At 37.1% G+C, this 23,702-nt stretch overlaps 1 protein-coding gene across 1 annotated transcript; it reads left to right on the top strand.

The window, feature by feature from the left end:
* The first annotated feature begins 3,532 nt into the window (after nucleotides 1-3,532).
* Nucleotides 3,533-18,090, top strand: LOC121383269. Its single transcript, XM_041513183.1, has 5 exons — nucleotides 3,533-3,631; nucleotides 9,701-9,952; nucleotides 13,826-13,979; nucleotides 14,644-14,767; nucleotides 15,829-18,090. The coding sequence occupies exons 2-5, from the start codon at nucleotides 9,817-9,819 to the stop codon at nucleotides 15,907-15,909; spliced, it is 495 nt and encodes a 164-aa protein (XP_041369117.1). The 5' UTR covers nucleotides 3,533-3,631; nucleotides 9,701-9,816; the 3' UTR covers nucleotides 15,910-18,090.
* The last annotated feature ends 5,612 nt before the right edge of the window (nucleotides 18,091-23,702 follow it).

Genomic DNA, 23,702 nt, shown 5'->3' with positions numbered 1-23,702 from the left:
CCCGGATCACCAACACATACTGACACTTTAACAAATGAAAAACGCGTAATTTTAGAATTAATAAAAAAACATGATTATTCCTGCTAACTAGGGGCAGCCATTTTGTTTCGTTTTTGTGACGTCCGGTGGTATAGCTTGGGGCGAAGTAATGTCAGCTCAGATCCAACTTCTCTGTTATGCACAGTGTAAACAAATGCTCTAATTTACAAGGCGCTTCGCTTTTATCAACCGGACTTGTAAAACAACATAAATGACTTGATAGTATAATAAGCTATTTAACTAAATATATTTCAATTTGCATCAATATAACGAAATGGAGTTATAGTATTTTTTTCTTTTAAAGAATCCAAAGAAAAAATGCATATTATTAGGCCTATTGGTAGGATACGTTCGAGCAAAAACGACCACTCACGATACCCAAGTGATACTTTTCTTTTCTTTGGGACGACGTAATTGGTCAGTTTTGTGATTTTAGATGGGAAAGTCTACTTTTCCAAGGGTTTTACAAAATTACTTACAGTATTAAAGCTGGTAAAGTCCATTACGATTTGAGGTTATCACACAATACCCTGTGATCTTAATAAAAGAGGCACGTCTTTTTAGTGTGTCTAGACACAGTGTCTAGGGACCGTCTAAATATACACCTGCCAATCAAGAACCAGAGGTACAGGCCACGGAAAGAAAAGAAAAGACCAATTAAGCAAGAAAACACTCCAACTATTATTTCAGTACGTGGGTTAATTTATATACAAAATATAATACAGTTATTTCAACACATTGACAATGGTGGTTTATTTTGTATTGAAAAATAAACCACATATACACGTTGCTGTGTTACTGGGATGATTATTATTACAGAACATTGCGATGCATCCGCAAAAATCAGGTATGTTTTGTTTCTTCAGTTCGAAGGCTAATTCCTGACGTGACACGTTAGGTATTACGTAACCACCAGCTCGCCAGAGGGCGTATTCACTGGGATGGTACAAAATGGCTGCGCCCGTTATATATAATAGCCATCACATTTAACCGTTTACATATAAAAGTCCTTGTCCCCAAATGACCGGGATAACGTAGCAAGAACGTCTGTCTGAGGTTCCATTTGCTGAAGGTTCGATCCTCCTCAGTGGACCCTTTTGATTATTTCCCGTCCCAAACAATGATCCATAACTGGTCCATCAAAGGACGTTGTGTATGCTATCCTGTTTGTGGGATGTAGGATGTGAGAAGTGCACATAAAGAGCCCTTGCTGTTATTTGGAAAGAGTAGCCATGTGGCAACAGTGGGTTTCATTTGTGACCAAGTGTCGATATAACTGTGCGTTTGCCATCCAATGACCGCCGATTAATAGTCAATATTTTCAAGAAGGCTTAAATTTTTTACAATTTTTGCCATGTATCATTTATTATAAATACTTTGGTACGACAGAAAAAACGATTTCTTGTCGTGGATCTGTGACCAGGTCATTTTAGATGCATACCACAACTTAATGCAACTTCTTAATGTATATTTCGCAACAAAAGTTAATGTATTATTCTCGAGTGTAACCGGCGTCATCTCAATGTTTGGAAGGGGTTCTATTCTATAAATCTGGGGAATCCCCCCCCCCCCCCCCCCCCCCGTCTACGACTCCGCGCCTTTGGCGCTCGCGTGTGATGAGTTCCTTCTACATGAAATTACGATCCCCACGCTAATCATGCTGGCTACGGGCCTGTGGTAAAGCGCTCGTTTGATGCATTGTCGGTCTAGGATCGATCCCCGTCGGTGGGCCCAATGGGCTATTTGTCGTTCTAGCCAGTGCACAACGACTGATATATCAATGACCATGGTATGTGCTATCCTGCCTGTGGGATGGTGCATATAAACGATCCCTTGCTACTAATAGAAAAATGTAGCGATTTTCCTCTCTAAGACTGTATGTCGAAATTACCAAATGTTTGACATCCAATAGCCGATGATTAATAGACCAATGTGCTCTAGTGGTGTCGTTAAACACTGTCGACTGAGAATGGGTAATAGTAACTTAAATGGTGACCATAAATATACTGATGGAAAAAAATAAGGGAATACATCAAATTGTAGACCAAATTTAATTCACAACTAGCGTAGTAATGTCTGTATTTCATACCAAGTTGTAATGTGGGATTGAATGTCTGTAGTGTTGAATGTGCTGCCAGTCAACTTCTGACAGTATGAATTGATTTTTAATGCAGTCATTATTTCTTGTTGCTATCTGTGTGATCCTTTATTTCTTTCCATCAGTATATATACGTCACATTGAAAAGAAAGAAAGAAAGAAGTGTTTTATTTAACGACGCACTCAACACATTTTATTTACGGTTATATGGCGTCAGACATATGGTTAAGGACCACACAGATTTTTTTAGAGGAAACCCGCTGTCGCCACATAGGCTACTCTTTTACGACAGGCAGCAAGGGATCTTTTATTTGCGCTTCCCACAGGCAGGATAGCACAAACCATGGCCTTTGTTGAACCAGTTATGGATCACTGGTCGGTGCAAGTGGTTTACACCTACCCATTGAGCCTTGCGGAGCACTCACTCAGGGTTTGGAGTCGGTATCTGGATTAAAAATCCCATGCCTCGACTGGGATCCGAACCCAGTACCTACCAGCCTGTAGACCGATGGCCTGCCACGACGCCACCGAGGCCGGTATACGTCACATTGAAGACAATCATAGATTTATGTGCTTGTGGACATCCTATTGAAGACGCAGAACATTTCCTATTTTCAGGGTGCATCGAAATGCCTATTTACAGTTATACTTGCATCTCAATTATAAACCGGACTCGGTCTACAGGCTGATAGGTCGGGACCAGCAGGGCGCCCGGCCGATGTTGTACAAATCGCCCGGGATCCGTGAGGGGGCCGTGAGGCTATCGTAGGGTGGCCGTGAGGGGCCCATGAAAATCCCACGGCGCCCGGCGGAATTTTTTTCCAATAATTTTCGTCAAAATCTTCAGGCGGTTTCCGGCAGACCGCTGGGCGGGGCCCTAGCGACGTGTCTACGGGATTACAACGACCTAAAATCGCGCTTGGAAAATCGCAATCTATTTGGGAGTCAGGTTTTCACGCCCGCGGTGTTCGGGCGACCCTTAAATATCGCAGCGGAGCCCGTAGAAATCGGGCAGCGTCCGACCGGACGACTCGCGAAAATGCCCTTTTTGGCTTGTTTTAGGAGTCGCGCGGGCGCCGCGACCGATATGTGAGGGCCGCTTAAGGACAGCGTGCTTGAACCTTATAATTGGATATAGATACGAAAACAAGTTGAAATTAAATTAAATTGTTAATCGTGGTGGTAAGCTTCCAAGTTGTTGCCAATGGAGTGGCGATGACGTATTTCCTCTTTAATTATCTGTGCTGTCCTTAACTATATGTCAGATGCCATATAAGTAGGCCTACAAATAAGAAAATATGCTGAATGCGTCGTTAAAATTAAACGTTTCTTTCTCGGAACGCTCTTTTAAATGAACGCATACTGAACGCAAATTACATGTAGAAAGAGAGTTGTCTCCCATGGAAAGGCCCGGAGAACGACAAAACTTTGTGAAAAGAGAGACGTTCACGCTATTCCTAGAATCCTAGGTAGCATCAACAGGCGCAATTTCAGGTTTACCTCTCTCACACTTCATATGTATAGAATATTTACACTTTAAAAACTTTAGTCTTTGCGAGAAAACTTAAACATTCATTCATTCATTCATTCAGTAAATTTAACGGTATAATATCCGCCCGGTCCCCTCCATTATTATTTTTAGTTAGGGTTGAGGGTTGGGGTTGGGGTTGGGGTTAGGGTTGGGGTTATGACTAGGGTTGGGGTTAGGGTTGGAGTTAGGGTTAGGGGAAGGGGGGACCGGGCGGATATTTTTCCCCCAGTACCTACCAGCCTGTAGACCGATGGCCTATCACGACGCCACCGAGGCCGGTTCTACCCAAAGAAGCCATGTGCCATTTCGGCATTGCCATTTGCCAAATCATTGCCATGAAAACAAAGTTCACTTTCAACTTTGCCGGCATTTCCGAAAATGCGAAATGATTTTGTCACTGTTAAAATACCGACGAGAGATTCAGATATCATAGATAGTTTATAACCTGACTCCATTACAGTTTGTCATTTTAAATGCTTGAAACAAATAGTTTTAAGAGCCCATTGGCCGTTGGGCTATTTCTTGTTCCACGACTAGCATATCAAAGGCCATGGTATGTACTACCCTGTCTTTGGGATGGTGTATATAAAATATCCCTTGATGCTAATCGAAAAGAGTAGGATATGAAGTGGAGACAGCAAGTTTCCTCTCAATATCTGTGTGGGCCGTAATCATATGTCTGACGCCATATAACTGTAAATAAAATGTGTTGAGTGCGTCGTTAAATACAAACATTCTTTCAAATAGTTTAACAAGCAAGAAAGTGGTGTAGGGCGCACACCAAGTCAATACTTTTCTCCGTTCAAATTAGCAAGAAAGGGGAGGTTAATTTACCTTTTTTAGGTCAAGATAATTATTTTTACAGTTCTTTTTTTAAACCACCATCAGTTCATTTTATCCAAGTTTACTTGACTCACTCAGTTGGTTTTGTTGAAAGAGTCTAGTAATATCAATAATTAAAGTTGTGTCTTGTCAGGCAGGAAAACATTCACTGGCCAGTGGTTTGTACTGGGGCGAGCAGACGAGCCATGTGTAGAGTTTTGGACCCATATTTCTGAACCTACCTTAGTGCTACGATATCATAAACTGTCAGGCATGTGTTATAGTGACAATATTGCCTGCAGCAATCAGCAATGCTGTGGAAATTGCCGCAGAGGTTTTCATTTTCTGTAGCATTTTTTTTTTTTTTTTCAGCGTTTCCGAAAATGCGAAATGATTTTGTCACTGTTAAAATACTGACGAGAGATTCAGATATCATATATATCACAAGCTTATAACCTGACTCCATTACAGTTTGTCATTTTAAATGCTTGAAACAAATAGTTTTAAGAGCCCATTGGCCTATTGGGCTATTTCTTGTTCCACGACTAGCATATCAAAGGCCGTGGTATGTACTACCCTGTCTTTGGGATGGTGTATATAAAATATCCCTTGCTGCTAATCGAAAAGAGTAGGATATGAAGTGGCGACAGCAAGTTTCCTCTCAATATCTGTATGGGCCATGTCTGATGCCATATAACTGTAAATAAAATGTGTTGAGTGCGTCGTTAAATAAAAAAATTCTTTCAAATAGTTTAACAAGCAAGAAAGTGGTGCAGGGCGCACACCAAGTCAATACTTTTCTCCGTTCAAACTAGCAAGAAAGGGGAGGTTAAATTTAACTTTTTTAGGTCAAGATAATTATTTTTACAGTTCTTTTTTTAAACCACCAGCAGTTCATTTTATCCAGGTTTACTTGACTCACTCAGTTGGTTTTGTTGAAAGAGTCTAGTAATATCAATAATTAAAGTTGTGTCTTGTCAGGCAGGAAAACATTCACTGGCCAGTGGTTTGTACTGGGGCGAGCAGACAAGCCATGTGTAGAGTTTTGGACCCATATTTCTGAACCTACGTACCTTAGTTCTACGATATCGTAAACTGTCAGGCATGTGTCATAGTGACATTATTGCCTGCAGCAATCGGCAATGCTGTGGAGATTGCCGCAGAGGTTTTCATTTTCTGTAGCATCTTTTTTTTTTTTTTTTTGGACTACATGTATATTGGATTTTTTTTTTTCAAAATGCATTTTTTCCTTTTTGTTAAAAATAAAATATACTTTGTGAAATGAAAATGTATTAAAAGTAAATATTAAAATAGTAACTGCACCGTTATTACTATAGTACTGTCGGAAATAGAATAAAAATGATTTTTGTCTATTATTTCTTACATATTAAACAGACATGTAAATATTATGTAAATATCTATTTAATAATAGTCTACCTACTTTAGCATTTACTTGTTTTGGCTCTCATTGATGTACAAGGTGGTGTTTACTCTTGAAATTAAAATAAAGATGTCAGTTAAACAGGTGATTTGTGGACTTTATTGGAACAGACTATAATAAATTTTTATCAACGTGTCAATTTCATTGCTGTTACAATATATGAGGGACTGTTTCTGATGACAGTTTACCCCTATTCCTCTTCAAAGCAAAATATTTGTGTAGACATTTATAAGTAACTTTTAAGAAAAACTGTCAAGAACCATTTTGAGTTTGTGATCTATTATACTGTTATTAAAGGTGCTATCTAAAAATTGCATAATGACAGCTATTGCAAATAATGTTTTTATTACATTTTGCTTTAACATTTAAAAACTACACCTTTAACTATATGCCCATAAATGATTATAGGAAATAATTTTATTTACTAGTAGAAAATACATTTTTATTGGAGAATCTTTATCACAAACAGATGCTCACATATAACTATCATATAGCACCTTTAAGTTGTTGCACTATTGTGTCAATTTCTAATGTACTAATATTGAATTTATATTCACTAAATATGCTGGTCATAATTAATAATTTATGCTGCAATTCAAAATAATCGGTTAACTTGCAGTTTTAAATTAAAAGTTTGTTTATGAGTAAATGAAATTGACACATAATATCAAAATGTGTTATAGTCTGTTCCAATAAAAGGTCACAAATATCCTGTTTACTGACAACTTTATTTTAATTTCAAGAGTAAACACCACCTTGTACATCAAGGAGAGCCAAAATAAGTAAATTGTAAATTAGTTAGAGTATTATTAAATATATATTTACAAAATATTTACTTGTCAGTTTAATATGAAAGAAATAATTCACGAAAAACATTTTTATTCTATTTCCGACACTACTTTAAGTATCTGAATCTAGGGGCCATCGGGCATTATTGAAAATATAATACATGTAAATTACCAATCCAAAGTTTAACAAGCAAATGTTTAGCTTATGTGGCCATTTGGTTTACTGGTACTGTGAAGTGTTTAAACCAGTCTATCCAGCATTAAGTGAGTTCCAACTTAGTCATTGAGCTCTGTTGACTGTTCATAGCATTTTCTGGTGCCGAGTGGCCTAATCCCCCCCTCCCCCCCAAAAAAAAAAAACAAACCCAACCCAACAAACTTTACCTATTTACTTGGGTTTCAAAGGGGGGGCATTAGGTCAGAAATTATGCTGTTATTAAAGAAAATTATTTTAATTCTATATCACATTATATATATTCTGACACTGATGTAAATTAATTAAAAGATATAAAGACTGAATTGGCATGTCATGTGGACGGACTAGATGATAAATTGTTATCCCCTTACAACCCCATTGTTCTTGAACATACATGTGTCATTTGCATGTTAACTTTTATGTCACTTTTAGTCAACAAATACGGTACTGGTATAAATTAATCTTGCAGCATAATGGCAAACAAAACAAATAACAAACTCATCATTCAAATTTACTAACAGTCCAGAGTTGCTAACATGTTGCCAGTAAAATTGCAGTGGAAAATGCTGTGGACACTTTTTCCACAGCAAATTGTTTGCAGTGGTCATTTTGTTAATGGCAGGAATGGCATTACAGCTTAAGACGGTTGATATCATACTGCTAAGATAGGTTGCAAGAGTTCCATTTCCTCCACCGTCTTGTTGTACTGGGTTTCCATTTATGTCATGATTTTGTCCAGTTTTGACATTGTTAAGGAAAATCACCCAACAGGCTTTCTGCCAGTAAATAATTTGAGGGTACATAATAAAATAGAACAGATCATAAATGCTTCTATCAGGTGGTTATGGGTTTGAAATTTTAATTTTTTTTGAAAGTGGACATTACATTTCATGCATTTTCACACATTTTAAATAGTAGTTGTCTTGTCATGATCTATCTAGAAAAACCCACCTACATCCCTTAATCTCCAATATTTTAGGTACATAAATTTACCCTACGTACCCTTGCACTAGCTGTCTATACTTTTGATAATGGGTGTTGCATATTTATATGTGTTGATAAATTTATGAATGATAATTGAAGATAATGTTTCACTGTTGCATGTCAGTGATTCTTTACAAATCGTGCAGGAACAATTGAACTACTTTGTAACCTTTTGAAAAACAATGTCACTCTAATTTCTAAATATTTAATGGTTCCTGGTCCATATTTTCAAAGCTGCATGAATCTTAACACTGATATCATAAAACTGCCAGGCACTGTGACATGCTGCTGTTTGCCAAATTTGGTTTGAATTAATTTAAAAACTCTTGTCGTATGTGTCTAGTTACATGTATGTTTAAAATAATATTCTGTGTAGGACCGGCCTCTGCAAATCCCAGATTTGTGGTAAGAATTTGATTATGACGACAGAACCCAAAGTATTTATATTCAATCATGTTTATGATTCTGGCAGAAAATTTATCCATCCTCCCACCAAATTCAAAGTCTGATAATGACCACAGTAAAAAATATGAGATCTGTGGAAATCAAAATAACTAACTAGAACTGATAATTAAAGTAAGTACCTTTTACACTTGTATACAGTAAACTGGCTTATCTCTGTAGTCCTTTTCTGACGCCATATAACCGTAATTACAATGTGCTGAGTGCTTTGTTAAACAAAACATTTCTTTCTTTCTTTTCCTGCACTTTATGGAGGCCTGGTGTTAGTAAAACGTGAACAGAATGAAACAGTATATATTTTTTAGGACACAATTATCATGAACATTCATATTGTATCTGGGGTAAGGGAGATAACTATTTTTTAAACTGATTCACCAAACATTTATTAACCAAACAATCTACTTTCAGGGCTAGCTCTGCCACTCGCCAAATTCGCCAATTGCGAATTTTAGGAACAACTGGCGAATTTTATTTTGATTTGGCAAACAAATTTCATGTACTAAATGTTTTAGTTTGTGGAAAATAGTGATTTAAATAGCATTTTAAAGATGATGTGGTGAAATGTTTTGCTCATCCAGAGCTAGCCCTGACTTTACTTGAGTGGTAAATAGGAAGTGAAAAACCCGTAACATATCCTGCAGATAGAAATGGGTCTGGGTCTAGAAATATTTACTTGAGTGGTAAATAGGAAGTGAAAAACCCGTAACATATCCTGCAGATAGAAATGGGTCTGGGTCTAGAAATATTTACTTGAGTGGTAAATAGGAAGTGAAAAACCCGTAACATATCCTGCAGATAGAAATGGGTCTGGGTCTAGAAATATTTACTTGAGTGGTAAATAGGAAGTGAAAAACCCGTAACATATCCTGCAGATAGAAATGGGTCTGGGTCTAGAAATATTTTTGACACTTCTTGAAATTTCTTATCTTTGACTGGCCAGGATTTATTCAGGTATTCTGAACATACATTGTAGGCTGCTTCCAAACAGCAAGTGGCAGTGGAGAATTTCATTTTGATGTGTAAATATTTTTGTAATTATGTCAACTAATAAATAAATTAACCATGGTGCCTTGCATCATTTAGTGGCTTAAACAAAATATCCCAATTATCATTAAATTGCGTAAAATTTTCTAATGGCATCAGACATGAGACCGTGACAAAACATCCTGGATAAATCCTTGAATGGATATAGTGTATTTGATATGCACATAAGCATATATAATTAGAACACACATAATACACATGCGTTACATCCACATGCTTATGCATGCATACACTCAAGCACCAACACACACAAAAACACTTTTTGTCTTAAAGATTATTTTCTTTTTCTTTCCAGATATATATACACATATAATTGCAACAGCAATAGCAAGAATCATTAATCACTGAAAGCAGTGATGGCAGATGGAAACTGATGTAGTAAGTTGGTGAGAAACCGTGACAGATAACGCCATGGATATGGACACCACAGCAGATGATACTCAGGCGGGAGGTGACGGCGAGGCAGTTGCAGCAGGTGGTGAGCCGGCCGATGTTCACAGATCTGTCACTACGACGACCACGGAACAAACTCACAAGTTTGAGTCAAGTTAGTAAACAAGGGAAATTATCAAGGGCTGAGAGGCGGGATTTAGCTCAGTCTAATTAAAATTAGCTCTACTATTACATGTGGATCTAACAGCAGCCTGTTGGAGCTCATGTCCAGCTGACCTTTCATTCGACCAATCAAAACCTTACTTGCAAAATCATGCCAGTGATTTGAAAAGAATTTGAAAACATTCGGGATTATGCTGAGGGTATATGAAATGATTCGGGTGAATCACGAAGGATGCCGGAAACTAATTTCAATATAAAATTTTATATAAACTTTGTTTAAAAAAAACCGTGATGGTATAGCCTATTGCATAAATAGTCTCGCCCAATATTTTTAGAATTTGTATGCTCCCGAATAACGCTATAAAAGGCGAAGTGTAATTGGTCTATATTTAAATTGTTATTTATAGATGAAATGTCATCTGGACATGGGAGATTGGATTTAGCTCAGTCGATTGAGTGCTCTCTTGAGGTGGTTTTGTTGCAGGATCGAACCATCCATTCAACTGATTCGTTTTTTCTCGTTCTAACAAATGCACCACAATTGGGCAAAGGCCGAGGTATGTGTTTTCCTGTCTGTGGGAAAGTGCATATAAAAAATCCCTTGCTGCATTAGGAAAAATGTAGCAGGTTTGACTGCATGACAGAATTACCAAATGTTTGACATCCAATAGTCTATGATTAATTAATCAATGTGCTCTAGTTTGGTCAGTTAAACAAAACAAACACACTTGTTATCAAGGGCTGACGGCAGAACTGGCCATCTGAAACGATCAGGCAAGGTTTGCAAGAACTAGTCTTAGAGTATGGAAACCTGAAAGATCTGCAAAGAAAACAGTTTTGTATATTTATTCAAATTACATGTGTATATAGCTTTTCATCACACTATTACATAAAAAGGTTGTTTAAAACGTTCTGGTTGTTAGTCTTCATTATTTTGTGTTGTTTTAACATCCACATTATCGTGTCTTTTGGTATGCACATGTAGTACAAAATGTGATTGTCTGCTGTATGATGTACATTGTGTATAGTAACAAGACTGTTTGTCAGTATTTGACATCTACGAATAACATATTCTTTCTCTGTGTTGTGAGGTTTCATTACAGTCTAAGGTTTGTGTGTAAATCCATCATTCTTTCTTAAAATAATTGTATTCAGTTAATATATCGGGCACATATTATCTATTCTTCATTTGCATTTCTAAAAAATAATTTGCAAGTCTTTGTTTACCAGGTCAAATAAACAAGATTCACAATTTTTCTTTTGAGGTGGATGGCTGGGAGTTGGTGGTGCAGTGCTTAGAAAAGAACATCTCTCAGGGTTCAAAAGATAAACATATGATCAAAATATTATACACATCCTATGGGGGTGTAATGATGTACTCAAATATTATACACATCCTATGGGAGTGTAATGATGTACTCAAATATTATACACATCCTATGGGGGTGTAATGATGTACTCAAATATTATACACATCCTATGGGGGTGTAATGATGTACTCAAATATTATACACATCCTATGGGGGTGTAATGATGTACTCAAATATTTGGTGCACCGAATAGCAATCTGTATTGTAGTTACATTTGTATTCGCTACTAGCTGAAATGAATTTGGTGCACCGAATAGCAATCTGTATTGTAGTTACATTTGTATTCGCTACTAGCTGAAATGTATTTGGTGCACCGAATAGCAATCTGTATTGTAGTTACATTTGTATTCGTTACTAGCTGAAATGAATACATATATGTAATGCTAACTGTACATTTTATGTTTCTAATTAACACTAACCAAACGCAATACTGATTCGATTGTATTGATAATGTCTGGACCTGTTTTGTATTAGGTCAAGCACATAGAGTGCCACAGAAGAGCGAATTGTGTTAGTGTATGCAATGTAACTTCAATATGCAAGTGTTTAAATAGCTGATTAAAGCAAAATAAACTAAAATTCAAATAATCAAGGATGAACTAACAATATTTACGGCAGACTGGGTTAAATGACTGCCCTCTTGCATGGTGGAAACACCACAGTGTGTTTTTCCACATCTAAACCAATGGCCCATGTAGCCAAACATCTCTTATTCATCCCAGCAACAAGTGTACCAAGTGAGCACGTGTTCAACACTGCTGGAGTAACAGCACAGAGAGCTGCACTTTCCTGGGAAAATTTTTGTGTTCCTTACAGAGAACGTGATTCTGGACAGGACAATTTAATTGACACATCCATGATTAATCAAGTTTTAATTTAAAATTAAAAATATATAAATACATCATGTACTGTTCTTCCTTTCTGCAAAAACTTTTCATTCTTGTATTCATGAATGTGAAGACATATTCGTATTGATCAGCTCGTATTCATTAAAACTAATAAACCAATAATGTGTTTTTCTAATTTTATGTTGTTTTGTTCATTAGAGTAGTCTGATTTCTTTTCACTTTTAGAAATTGAGTTATTCAAAAATGTTAGTGGCAGTACCATAGAAATATGATTATGACATACACTGATGCAGACAATTTAATTTTTTAATTACAATATGTACTGTTTAGATAATATGATGCACACAATTATAGATACCTTTCCAGTGTCAGATAATTTGGTGAACGTGCAGCTAAACGTGGTGGTGTACAACGAACATGATTAGGATAGTTGGGATGGGAAAAAACCCACTGATACTGAGGAAGTGGTTCAATTAAAACTATGACCCAAGCATATCAGGTCTGTGATATTCTAACAAACATATTGAAACAAACAAAAATTAAATAGTCGGCTATCATCATTGATTACTGTTACTTTATTTTGTGCATATATACATACATAAATAACAGATGTACATGCATTAATAAACCTCTGGTTGAAATACAAATATTTAAATGAAGTTTTATTTGAATTTTTTGAAAGATAAAAAAAGAAAAATAATAACGTAAAAACAAGACTTTTGTAAACTAGACCTAGGCCTATTATCATTTATTTTTCTTCTTTTTATTATTCCGTCTACTTTGAATTGTCTTTTTCTAAATTTCATTTATTTTTTTAAAAGAAAGTAGAACGTTACACACTTGCCATTTTCGGGACCTCATGTAACCTTTGTAGGCTAACAGTTATGAACTAATCGAGACAATTGTACCGACTTCGCTGATTTCCGTAACGAGTTCATTTGTGTAGGCAACAGAAGCCACTATTCAATTCAGTTCCTTTTTTTCATAACTCTGAATAACATTAATGAGTTAGCCTTATTAGGTGTTGTGATCTATTACCTTACAAAAGTGGACTGTTTGTAATTAATAATAAATTAAAAAGGCAAAGGAGTTTTGATCGGATTGGTACGTCTTCGAAGATGTCTATTAAACCAGTGTTTTCCGATTTGTATAGCAAAGATAAGTACCAGTCGTATATTAAAAGCTTGCATGGATGCTACCGTTCCTGTCACATTATTTACTGGTCTTTCACAAGGTAAATAGTGACAATAAATATACAAAATTGTTTTACGTGTGCAGTTTATTAAGTGTAACATGCATTATTTTTCACACTCGCCATATTGAAATTACGTGCTCTGTACGAGTTATTTACAGCCGTTGCACTTCTAGCTAACTTACGCATCACAGACACATGATTGTCAAGTTAATTATACATCACAGTGTAATCTATTTCCACTGTGTGGTTTTTCATTGGCTGCATGGCACTGGTAACCTGGTCATCACCTAGGAGCAGCCAGTCATATGTCTTGAAATTGTTATGTTAACATACGTGTGTTAACAACCCATGTGTTATCAAAAATAATGCATGGTGTTCTCACCAATGGGTGTGTAAGAAAGTTAGGTCATCAATTTTAGTATTAAGTTTTTAATTGATCTATTTATTTATAGCTATACCAATTGATCGCCCACTGAAGAGGTATGCATGGTTCCGCCATAAAGGCAAAGAAGAGCCTGCCATTAAAGGAAGGGGGGAGGTTTCTCTGATACTGTCATCACTGAAGCCTGGTCCACATGTCAGAGCAAAAGCAGATTTTTTAGACAGGTAAATCCTTTTCACGGTGGTTTTGGAAGGAATTTGACATTGTGTTGCGGAGAGGGTGTGTGTGTTGCAGATGGTGCATTGTGTATTGTCAGGGTGACGTGTAGTTCAGTGGTAAAGTGCTTGCCTCAGGTGCAGTTGGTCACACAGTCGATCGCCATTGATGGATTCACCCCCATTCCAATCAGCGCCCCATGACTGGTACATCACAAGTTGTGGTATGTACTGTTCTATGAGAGTGCATATAAAAGGTCCCTTGCTGCTTTACCGGTGGCACCAATAGGTTTTGGTTTCTTTCTTATGGCTGAGTGTTAAAAAAGTTACTTTGTTATATTTAACTACACCAGTAGAGCACATTGATTTATTTTTCATGGTTATTGGATGTCAAACATTTGGTAATTTCAACATACATGTATAGTCTTAGACAGGAAACCTATTAGTAGCAAATGATCTTTTATATGCACCATCCCACAGACAGAATAGCACATACCACAGCCTTTGATCTGCCAGTTGTGGTGCACTAGCTGGAATGAGAAATGGCACAATGAGTGTTGAAATGACCATATGTTAGACACCAAATACCATAGTTTAAAATGTACCGAGGTGTCACTTTAAACTAACCTTCCTTTCCTTTAAACTAATCTCTGATGTTACCTGTGTTTTACAGCTATCTCCGGGCAGAGTGTGTGGTGGACAGCAGAAGCTCGTCCTCAGAACCAGTAACTCGTGTCTGCTATAAATACGAGCGCAAATTCCCCAAGGATGCTGAAATAACAAATATTACATGCGAGGTAACCAGAGCTAGTTCAGCTAGACCAAGCAGAATGTTTTTATATAAAACTATTTTAAGCATTTTACGTTAAACAAATGACTGATTTGGGAACCAGTCAGATAGTTTGCAAGCGATAGCATTGCTCGCTGTCGCTGAACATAGGACAGATTCCCCTCCTCTGTTTTGTTTTTGTCATATATTTAGTTTTGCCTTTGTATAAGCTGAAGAGTGTTTATGAGTGCCACTGAATTACATTACATTTATACCTTTCCCACCAGGGAACATTTTGTTTTCCAAATTTGATTAGAGACATTTCTAGATGATTAAAAGTTGATTAGCAACTACTGTTTAATATTTTACAATTGTGTAGGACTCTCTGAAACTTACATAGTGAATTGTGATGCTTTAAGTTGATTATAGATGTTATTACCCATATGAAACGTGGCACGTAATACTTCAATGCAACACAATGACGTCATCGATTGGTGCACCACAACCTTACAGTAACTTCAACCAAACGAGTTGTGATACAAATTAAGATCGATTATAGGATATTAAACTCACTACCATTTTGTATTACGTTTATGTCCGTTGTGAAAAAAAATTCATTGACACATGCTAAAGCTTGTGACAATTGAACATTATTTCACTCGGGACATAAACATGATAGAAAATGGAGATCGTTTAATATCTTATAAATATATTACTGATACATTTTAATGATCCTTTTTACCATGTATATCATGTGATGGTATGTGATTTTTAATTTGCTAAAAAGGATTAGACTACAAAACCTAACAAAGTAGGTAAGCTTGATTGCATTGCAGGGTGATTGAACTTTGAGCTTTAACAATATTTAAAAGAAACAAACAACACCCCCCCCCACACACACACACACATTTAATGGCATGGATGTTTGCACATAACTTCCAGAAAAGGTTTCTTTAATCAGTTAGTTCGCAAGCAGCCAAATATGTTTATGTGAATAATGCTTCTGGTGATCATTGATATGTGATAAATATTTTGTTAGTGTTGCATAATATTGAAAACATTGTGGTTAACTGTGATTTCTCTTTGCAGGTGAAAAAGGGTCAAATGAATATCTACTTTGACAAGCTTACAGACTTTAGTCTACAATCCATATGGATTCAGCCTCCTTAAGAGCTGTTCATAACACTTTCTCACAAGTTCAACAGTAACCAATGTCAATTAGCTAAAACCCAAATTATGTATCCTGTTTCACAATTATCGAATTTGAATACCGACCACTTACAATCAAAATGCAAGGGAATTTTTTAGGTCTTATTTGCAATTGAAATTTGCTTTTAAGTTTGGGTAGGACGAGTAATTTCACAGTGGTCAACTGTAGCACGTCAGGGATTTTCTTAGGACCGAGTTGTGTTTATAATTCATAGGTAACATTTGGCAGAATGCTAGTGGTGGCTTGTGTAGAAACACGGTTCTCTGTATTAGTCTTCTACATCAGATTAACAGTCCACCAGGGCCCGTGCTTTAACGTAACGTAATGCTATTTGAATGGCGTTGCCATGACGTTAAAGTCTGGACTTTTATTAAAGTCTAGACTTTTAAGGTTTATAAGCACGGGGCCTGCTGTTCAGCATCCGGTGTAATTTTATGTGTATCATAATCAATACCTGTTTTATTGCTGTATATTAATACAAAAGGTTACATTAGTTTGAAACCCAGTGTATGCCAGCACATTTTCTTAACTACAGTTATTTGGCTTCCAATTTTTGTGGAAGGCTTGGTTGGCTGAGTGGTTACGGTTGAGTGCTGTTAAATGCCATTGAATCGGTGCAGTAGGTTCGAAGCCGACCAGTTGATACTGTGTTTTTAAATATCACACACAGCTGATTGTGTCTCCAAACCCGGTTTTAAATATCGGTGGTAGCCTTGCTTAATAAGTAGAATTATCGTGGAGTAGTCAATAGTCGTGCACCACACAACGTATTGATCCTTGATGTCACATTTATTAACAGATAAAGAAATAACACTTCCCGATTCATTGATAGCACTACATGCATTTCAAAATTGACATTTCAATAAGTAATGATTTATTTCTTTTTTCATCAATAAGAAAGGCATTTTTTAAAATTCCATTTAAATGGGAATTGCTGAACAATAACAAGTATGAAGTGTGCAACTGTTAGTTGCGTTGTGTAGAGAATGCTAGAAGTGGGATTTATTTATAAACCTGTTTGCGTTGTGTAGAGAATGCGAGAAGTGAGATTTATTTATAAACCTGTTTGACTAATAAAAAATAGTGTGCTATGAACAGCACTGGACCAATCAGTTAACTAAATAATATTTATTTTATTACATTTCTGTTACACATGTTTACTTTACTGTTTGTTGTTAGGTGTGCGACTGTTATTTACTCCAGGATAAATCTATTAAATATCACCTCAGTGTCATTTGTCAAAGATATTTTGTCACCACAGACTAGGATTGGGGACAAAGTACTTGTTAGTCAGAATCCTGATGCTCATCATTATGGTACTAACATGAATTAAAGTGAAAACATTTCTTCTCCAATGGTTCTTGTTTGTGTTCCGAGTTACATCATTCTCCTGAATGTTTCCTTCGAGTAATAAGAGCCAATATATTGTTAATAAAGACATTGTGTTTGCTGCCATTGTAAGACATTTTAATGACTACAGTTAGACTTTAGAATATCAGTATGTTTACATCCAATGTGTTTCTGATCATCTTAACATTTATAAGAGCTCTAAGTGCATTTTGCATCACAATATATATTTATTCATATGTATGAAACTATTGGGAGGCGAAATCCAGGTTTTGTGCTACTAGGACATTGGGACCACAATAAACTTCTTGTATATAGATACTGATATTTTAAGCAAAAAAATTGTATTTAAAGTACTAATTAAAATTATACCCAGGTGATTTTCCAGTCTTATATATTAGTTATAAAAATCCCTGAAATAAAAACCATAAAAATGTGTCAGTATTATCATGACCTGTTATGGTATTCAAACAACCGGTGCAAAAAATGACAATAAATTACCTGTTATAGTCATTTATTATCATTTTTTGTACCGGTTATTTGAACATCAATATATGCACACTGAAAAGTTAGCAATCACTTGGCTTCCTGGTTTTAATGGTTCATCTCATTGTAGTGCAATACATTTGTATGTCATTTATCATGCTCAATGTAAACTTCGTCATGCTTTTTAAGACATGTCAATGTTGTTTATCATTCAAATGTCGGTTGCATATTTGTATTATGTAATCATCTATTTTTTTATAAATCAATTTTGTGTTCCTTTTTATATAAATAAATCTTTTTGTAATGAATTGAATGATATCTGTGGTCCTTAACCATATGTCCGACGCCATATAACTGTAAACAAAATGTGTTGAGTGCGTCGTTAAATAAAACAGACAGGATAGCACAAACCATGGCCTTTGTTGAACCAGTTATGGATCACTGGTCGGTGCAAGTGATTTACACCTACCCATTGAGCCTTGCGGAGCACTCACTGTGGGTTTGGAGTCAGTATCTGGATTAAAAATCCCATGCCTCGACTGGGATCCGAACCCAGTACCTACCAGCCTGTAGACCGATGGCCTAACCACGACGCCACCGAGACCGGTTTCTTCTTTAAAGTATTGTCTGCTGTTTAATTTTGGTCACAGAAGTCAATTACTGACTTCTAATATAGTGACGTCAGTGGACCCATTTGGCTATATCTCGTTCCAGCCAGTGTTCCACAACTGGTGTAACAAAGGCCGTGAGATGTACTATCTTGTCTGGGATGGTGCATATGAAAGATCCCTTGCTGCTTATCGAAAAGAGTAGCCCATAAAGTGGCTACAGCAGGTTTCCTCTCTCAATATCTATGTGGTCCTTAACCATATGTCTGACGCCATATAACCGTAAATAAAATGTGTTGAGTGCGTCGTTAAATAAAACATTTCCTTCCTTCTAATTATAGTGGTTAATCTGTCTCCTGTTAACTATGAGAAGAACAAGAATGTTGCCTCGTCAAGTAGTAAAGTTGACGACAATGTCAGTATATTTGACCACGCTGTAGCAACTTCAAACTATTATTTTTTTTTTTTTTTTAGTCCCCTACTGCTCCAACCGGACGGAACTATAGATTTCATCTCCGTCCTGTCCGCCCGTCTGTCTGTCCCACATATAGTTTTCCGGATTTTTTTTTTCACAATGCCTTTACATATTGAGCTTTATCATGCACTGTTACATGTTGAGACTTTCATGGCGATTTACCCTCTTCTTTTTTTTGCAATGCCTCATTCATTTCAACTTATTTTCGTGCGTATATCCAATTAAGGTTCAAGCACGCTGTGCTGGACACACCTCAGCTATCTAGCTATCTGGGCTGTCTGTCCAGGACAGAGTGTTAGAGGTTAAGTGAGAGAGAAGAGGGTGTAATGGTCTCACACCAGCCCATTGAGTCGTTAAAACTCCCTCTGGGTAGGAGCCGGTACTGGGCTGCGAACCCAGTACCTACCAGCCTTATGTCCGATGGCTTAACCACGACACCACCTCAAGATATCGAGCTGCACTTTCGTGCAGATCAAGTGTGACTTTCAACACAATTTGGGGCAGGACATAGCCCAGTGGTAAAGCGTTCGCTTGATGTGCCAGTCTGGGATCGATCCCCGTCGGTGGGCCCATCGAAAATAGTAGCCCATGAAGTGGCGACAGCGGGTTTTCTCTCCTAATATCAGTTTGATCCTTAACCATATGTCCGACACCATATAGCTGTAAATAAAATGTGTTGAGTGCGTCGTTAAATAAAATATTTCCTTGCTTCATCACAGTTTAATTTTTTTGGACAGTTATGGCCCTTGAACTTAGGAGATACGAACATTTGTTTTTGCAGTGCCTCAAGATATTGAGCAAACATTTTGTGTATAGCTTTATCATGTACTGTTACAGATCAAGTTTGACTTCATGGTGATTTACCCATTTTTCACAGTTATGTGTTTTCCGTACTTTTGTTTTGCAATGCCTCAAGATAATCACGTTCACTTACAGATCAATTGTCTTTCAAGGCGATTTACCCATTTCTAACAGAGGTATGGCGCTTGAAGTTAGGAGATACGAACATTTGTTTTTCGTACATTTTTTTGGCAATGCCTCGAGATATTGAGCTGAAATTGTGTGTAAAACCTTATCACGTTCTGTTACTGATCAATTTTGACTTTCTTGGCGATTTTGCCCATTTTTGACAAAGTTATGGTCGTTGAACTCAGGAATATGAAAATGTGTTTTTTCGGAGGTTATTTGGGTGGTGGGGGTGGTGGTTTGCAGTTCCTGGAGATAGAGATGAAAGTTTGTATATAACTTTATCATGTACTGTTACAGATCAAGTTTATATTTCATGGCGATTTACCCATTTTTCACAGAGTTATAGCCTTGAATTTAGGAGATACGAACATTTGTTGGGCCCGGTGGGTAACATGCACTGCTTTAGCACTACTTCCACAATTCCTGTTTAAACAATGACAATCTGGATCAGCCTCTTGGTCATGAGAGTAGTTCCTTTGATTCAGAGCAGTTTGAAACCCCGTTCTGTTTCGTGCCACATGATAGTGCATGGGTTATTCTTCAAACTGCTTCAGATGAAAATGAGGCGGGACGTAGATCGGTGGTAAAGCTTGTTTTGTTTACATCAAAATATGTGTAAACATATTTATGTTAGTCTCGCATGCCGATTATTCAAGGTTAAATGTTAAAATGAAGACATTGTTCTATATACATGATTATAAGCGTAAGTGGCAGGCAAAACAAAAACCTAACATTTTTAAAATAATCCCCCCCCCCCCCAAACAATGTTACCTCCCCCCAAAGAAAAGCCCAGTAACAACAACAAATCTGCCCCCAAATAAACAATAGCCTACAAAGCGAGCCAACACACCAGTACACACGTACAACCAAAAACATAACCCAGACTAACACGCACATTTGAATTTTTTTTATCTATATACAAAGATACCAGTGGCGTATATTAGTGGCGCAAGAAGGTGCCAAAAAGTGGGGGGAGGGGGCCACACTTTTATATGTACACACTTTTACACTATTATAAAGCAAAATTTCTTAAAAGAGGGGAGCACATGCCCCCCCCCCCCTGCTTCCTACGCCAGTGAATATATATATATATATATATATATATATATATATATATATATATACACACACACACACTATGGAATGCTTAATGATAGTTGATCGTAACTATTAAATTACATATGAAATTGTGTCCGTTACACTATGTCCATCTGACAATGACACTGGACTCGCTGTTCCGATTTGTTTGCGAGTCCGACAGTAGAAACCTTATCGTTAGGCGAGGAAGTGAATTTCTGAATCGTTAGTTTCATTATTAACTACTGCATAGGTCGTATTTAATAATGCAGCTAGTGGTACTGAAAATCGCAGCTAGTCATTTAGTCAAATTAATATACACTTCCATTCGTACACAGTGACATATACACAAACACATGCATATTACTTGCAAATATCAAAACTTTATTAAAGTGCCGTTTTAACGAGTCAATCATCAATGAGATATTTTTCTTGGTCCCCTCCCCCCAAGACGTGTTCGTAAGTATTTCTGTTGAGCACAAACAATAATAGTAATAACTGTAATAACTACTCGTCAATTCAGTAGTAACAAAGGGCCTTTGTTGCAAGCGACTGGAGCGTAGATGCGCCGGAAATAATTTAGTGGCTAATTGGGGTCGCTTAGTGCTCTGCAAATCAAGGGCAGATAAGTATGTTTCTAATAGAGGCTATATGCGAGGTCGGTCTGGGATCGATCCCCGTCGGTGAGCCCATTGGGCTATTTCTTGTTATTCCAGTGAACCACGACTGTATATCAAATGTCATGGTATGTGCTGTCCTGTCTGGAACGGTGCATATGAAAGATCCCTTACTATTAATGGAACAATGTGGCGGGTTTCCTCTCTAACACTATGTCAAAATTATCAAATGTTATAGACTGAATAGTGGATGATTAATAAATCAATGTTCTCTAGTGTTGTCGTTAAACAAAACAAACTAACTTTCAGTAAAAATGTGGTGCCAAGGGTTTGTGATTCTTTAGCTAAAGCATTATTAGTTTCCTAAAGGGTAAGATTGGTCAAATTACTAAGAAATATGTGAGACAGTAAAATTGTGGACTATTGTTTATTCGAAGGGTTCATGCAAACATTTCGCTTCATTTGGGTCAGAGCCGTATTGGTGAACATGCCAACTAGTCCCAGGACTAGGACGCCAAATTTTAGGGGGCGGCAAAAACAACACCAACGAAATTCCACTTTTCCACTAATTAGTAGTATCTGCTGTCTATGCCAGATCCATCCGCCCCACCCACCCCCATCACGGGCGTCCGCAGCAGTGTGTAAGTGGGATAGCATAAATATTAGTGGCCCAGGGGCGCCAAATACTCAAATACGTCAATGATTTGGGTAGTCGCATGCATTCTTCAAACGGCCTTTGAAAGGTATAATAAAATCAATTGCTTTGGGTCAAGTATCAAAATCAAATGCTTCTATTGACACTGGTATGCTTAATACCTGTCTTTGTGATAGCAGAGTTTTTTAGTCTTTCAGTTCGTAAACATTACAATCTGAAGCCATTGACGAATGATAAATGCACGGGTATTACTAATTCAAATGTACCTATTATTCGATGATGATATTGATAAGCTTTGGAAGAAGGTTCGAAATTCGTTGGTGACAAAATTCCTGTGATCAGTTGTAATCGTTTGGATTCTAAAGGTTTAAACGACAAAAGCCCAGACCTTCAGAGAGGTCAGGACAGCCGATTTCACTTTTACAGGAAATGATTTATTTAACGACGCACTCAACACATTTTATTTACGGTTATATGGAGTCGGACCCTTTTACAGATGCAGGTGACGATGGCCGGTCAGTCAGAATCGATGGCAGAGTCAGAATAACTACTCAAGGGGTCAGAGAGACACTTGATAGAGAAGCGGCCATTAGTAGAGTGTAGAGGGTTCTCAAATAGATTTTGTGACTGAATCTGTACAGTTTATGAAACCTAATCCCATTCCTTTTCCTCAAGATAAACGTAAATTAAATGCTAAAGGTGATATCACACAAGTATCCTTTTCTGATGTCTTTTTATCAAACCATTCCTATCATACAAGGGCATACGATATTAGATTTAAAATAATAAATTTTGAAACAGCAAAATCAGTTTGTAGAATATAAATTGTAGAGCTGGTACAAAAGGGCGATTTGTTTGTCATCTGTTGGTTTGCAATATGCTTACTTTAGCAGTTCAGTTCATCCTTTATTTAAAAAACAAAAACAAAAAAAAACCCTTCCTTTTTGTGGAAAGGGACATTTTATTAAGCTATCCTTTGTTTAGCTTCAGCACAGGAGATGTTCACTCAAATGTTAAGAAGTTTGTTTTGTTTAACGACACCACTGAAGCACATTGATTAATTAATCATCGGCTATTTGATGTCAAACATTTGGTAATTCTGATTCATAGTCAACAGAGGAAACCCGCTACATTTTTCTATTGGCAGCAAGGGATCTTTTATACGCACTTTCCCACAGACGGGAAAGCACATACCACGGTCTTTATCTAGTTGTGGTGCACTGGTTTGAACGAGAAAAAACACAAATCAGCTGAATGGATCCACCGAGGTGGTTCGATCCTGCGACGCAAGCACCTCAAGCGAGCACTCAACCGACTGAGCTAAACCCCGCCTCAAACGTTAAAGTCGGTGTTCCCCTCGCTTTGTACTAGTACAACACACAGGAGTACGGGCTCCCATGTTAAAGTCGGTGTTCCCATCGCTTTGTTCTAGTACAACACACAGGCGTACGGGCTCCCATGTTAAAGTCGGTGTTCCCATCGCTTTGTACTAGTACAACACACAGGCGTACGGGCTCCC

Source organism: Gigantopelta aegis, chromosome 10 (assembly GCF_016097555.1).
Source record: "Gigantopelta aegis isolate Gae_Host chromosome 10, Gae_host_genome, whole genome shotgun sequence".
In the NCBI taxonomy this organism is placed as follows: domain Eukaryota; kingdom Metazoa; phylum Mollusca; class Gastropoda; order Neomphalida; family Peltospiridae; genus Gigantopelta; species Gigantopelta aegis.
Note: the sequence above shows the minus strand (reverse complement) of the source record. Positions and strands in the feature narration are given on the sequence as shown.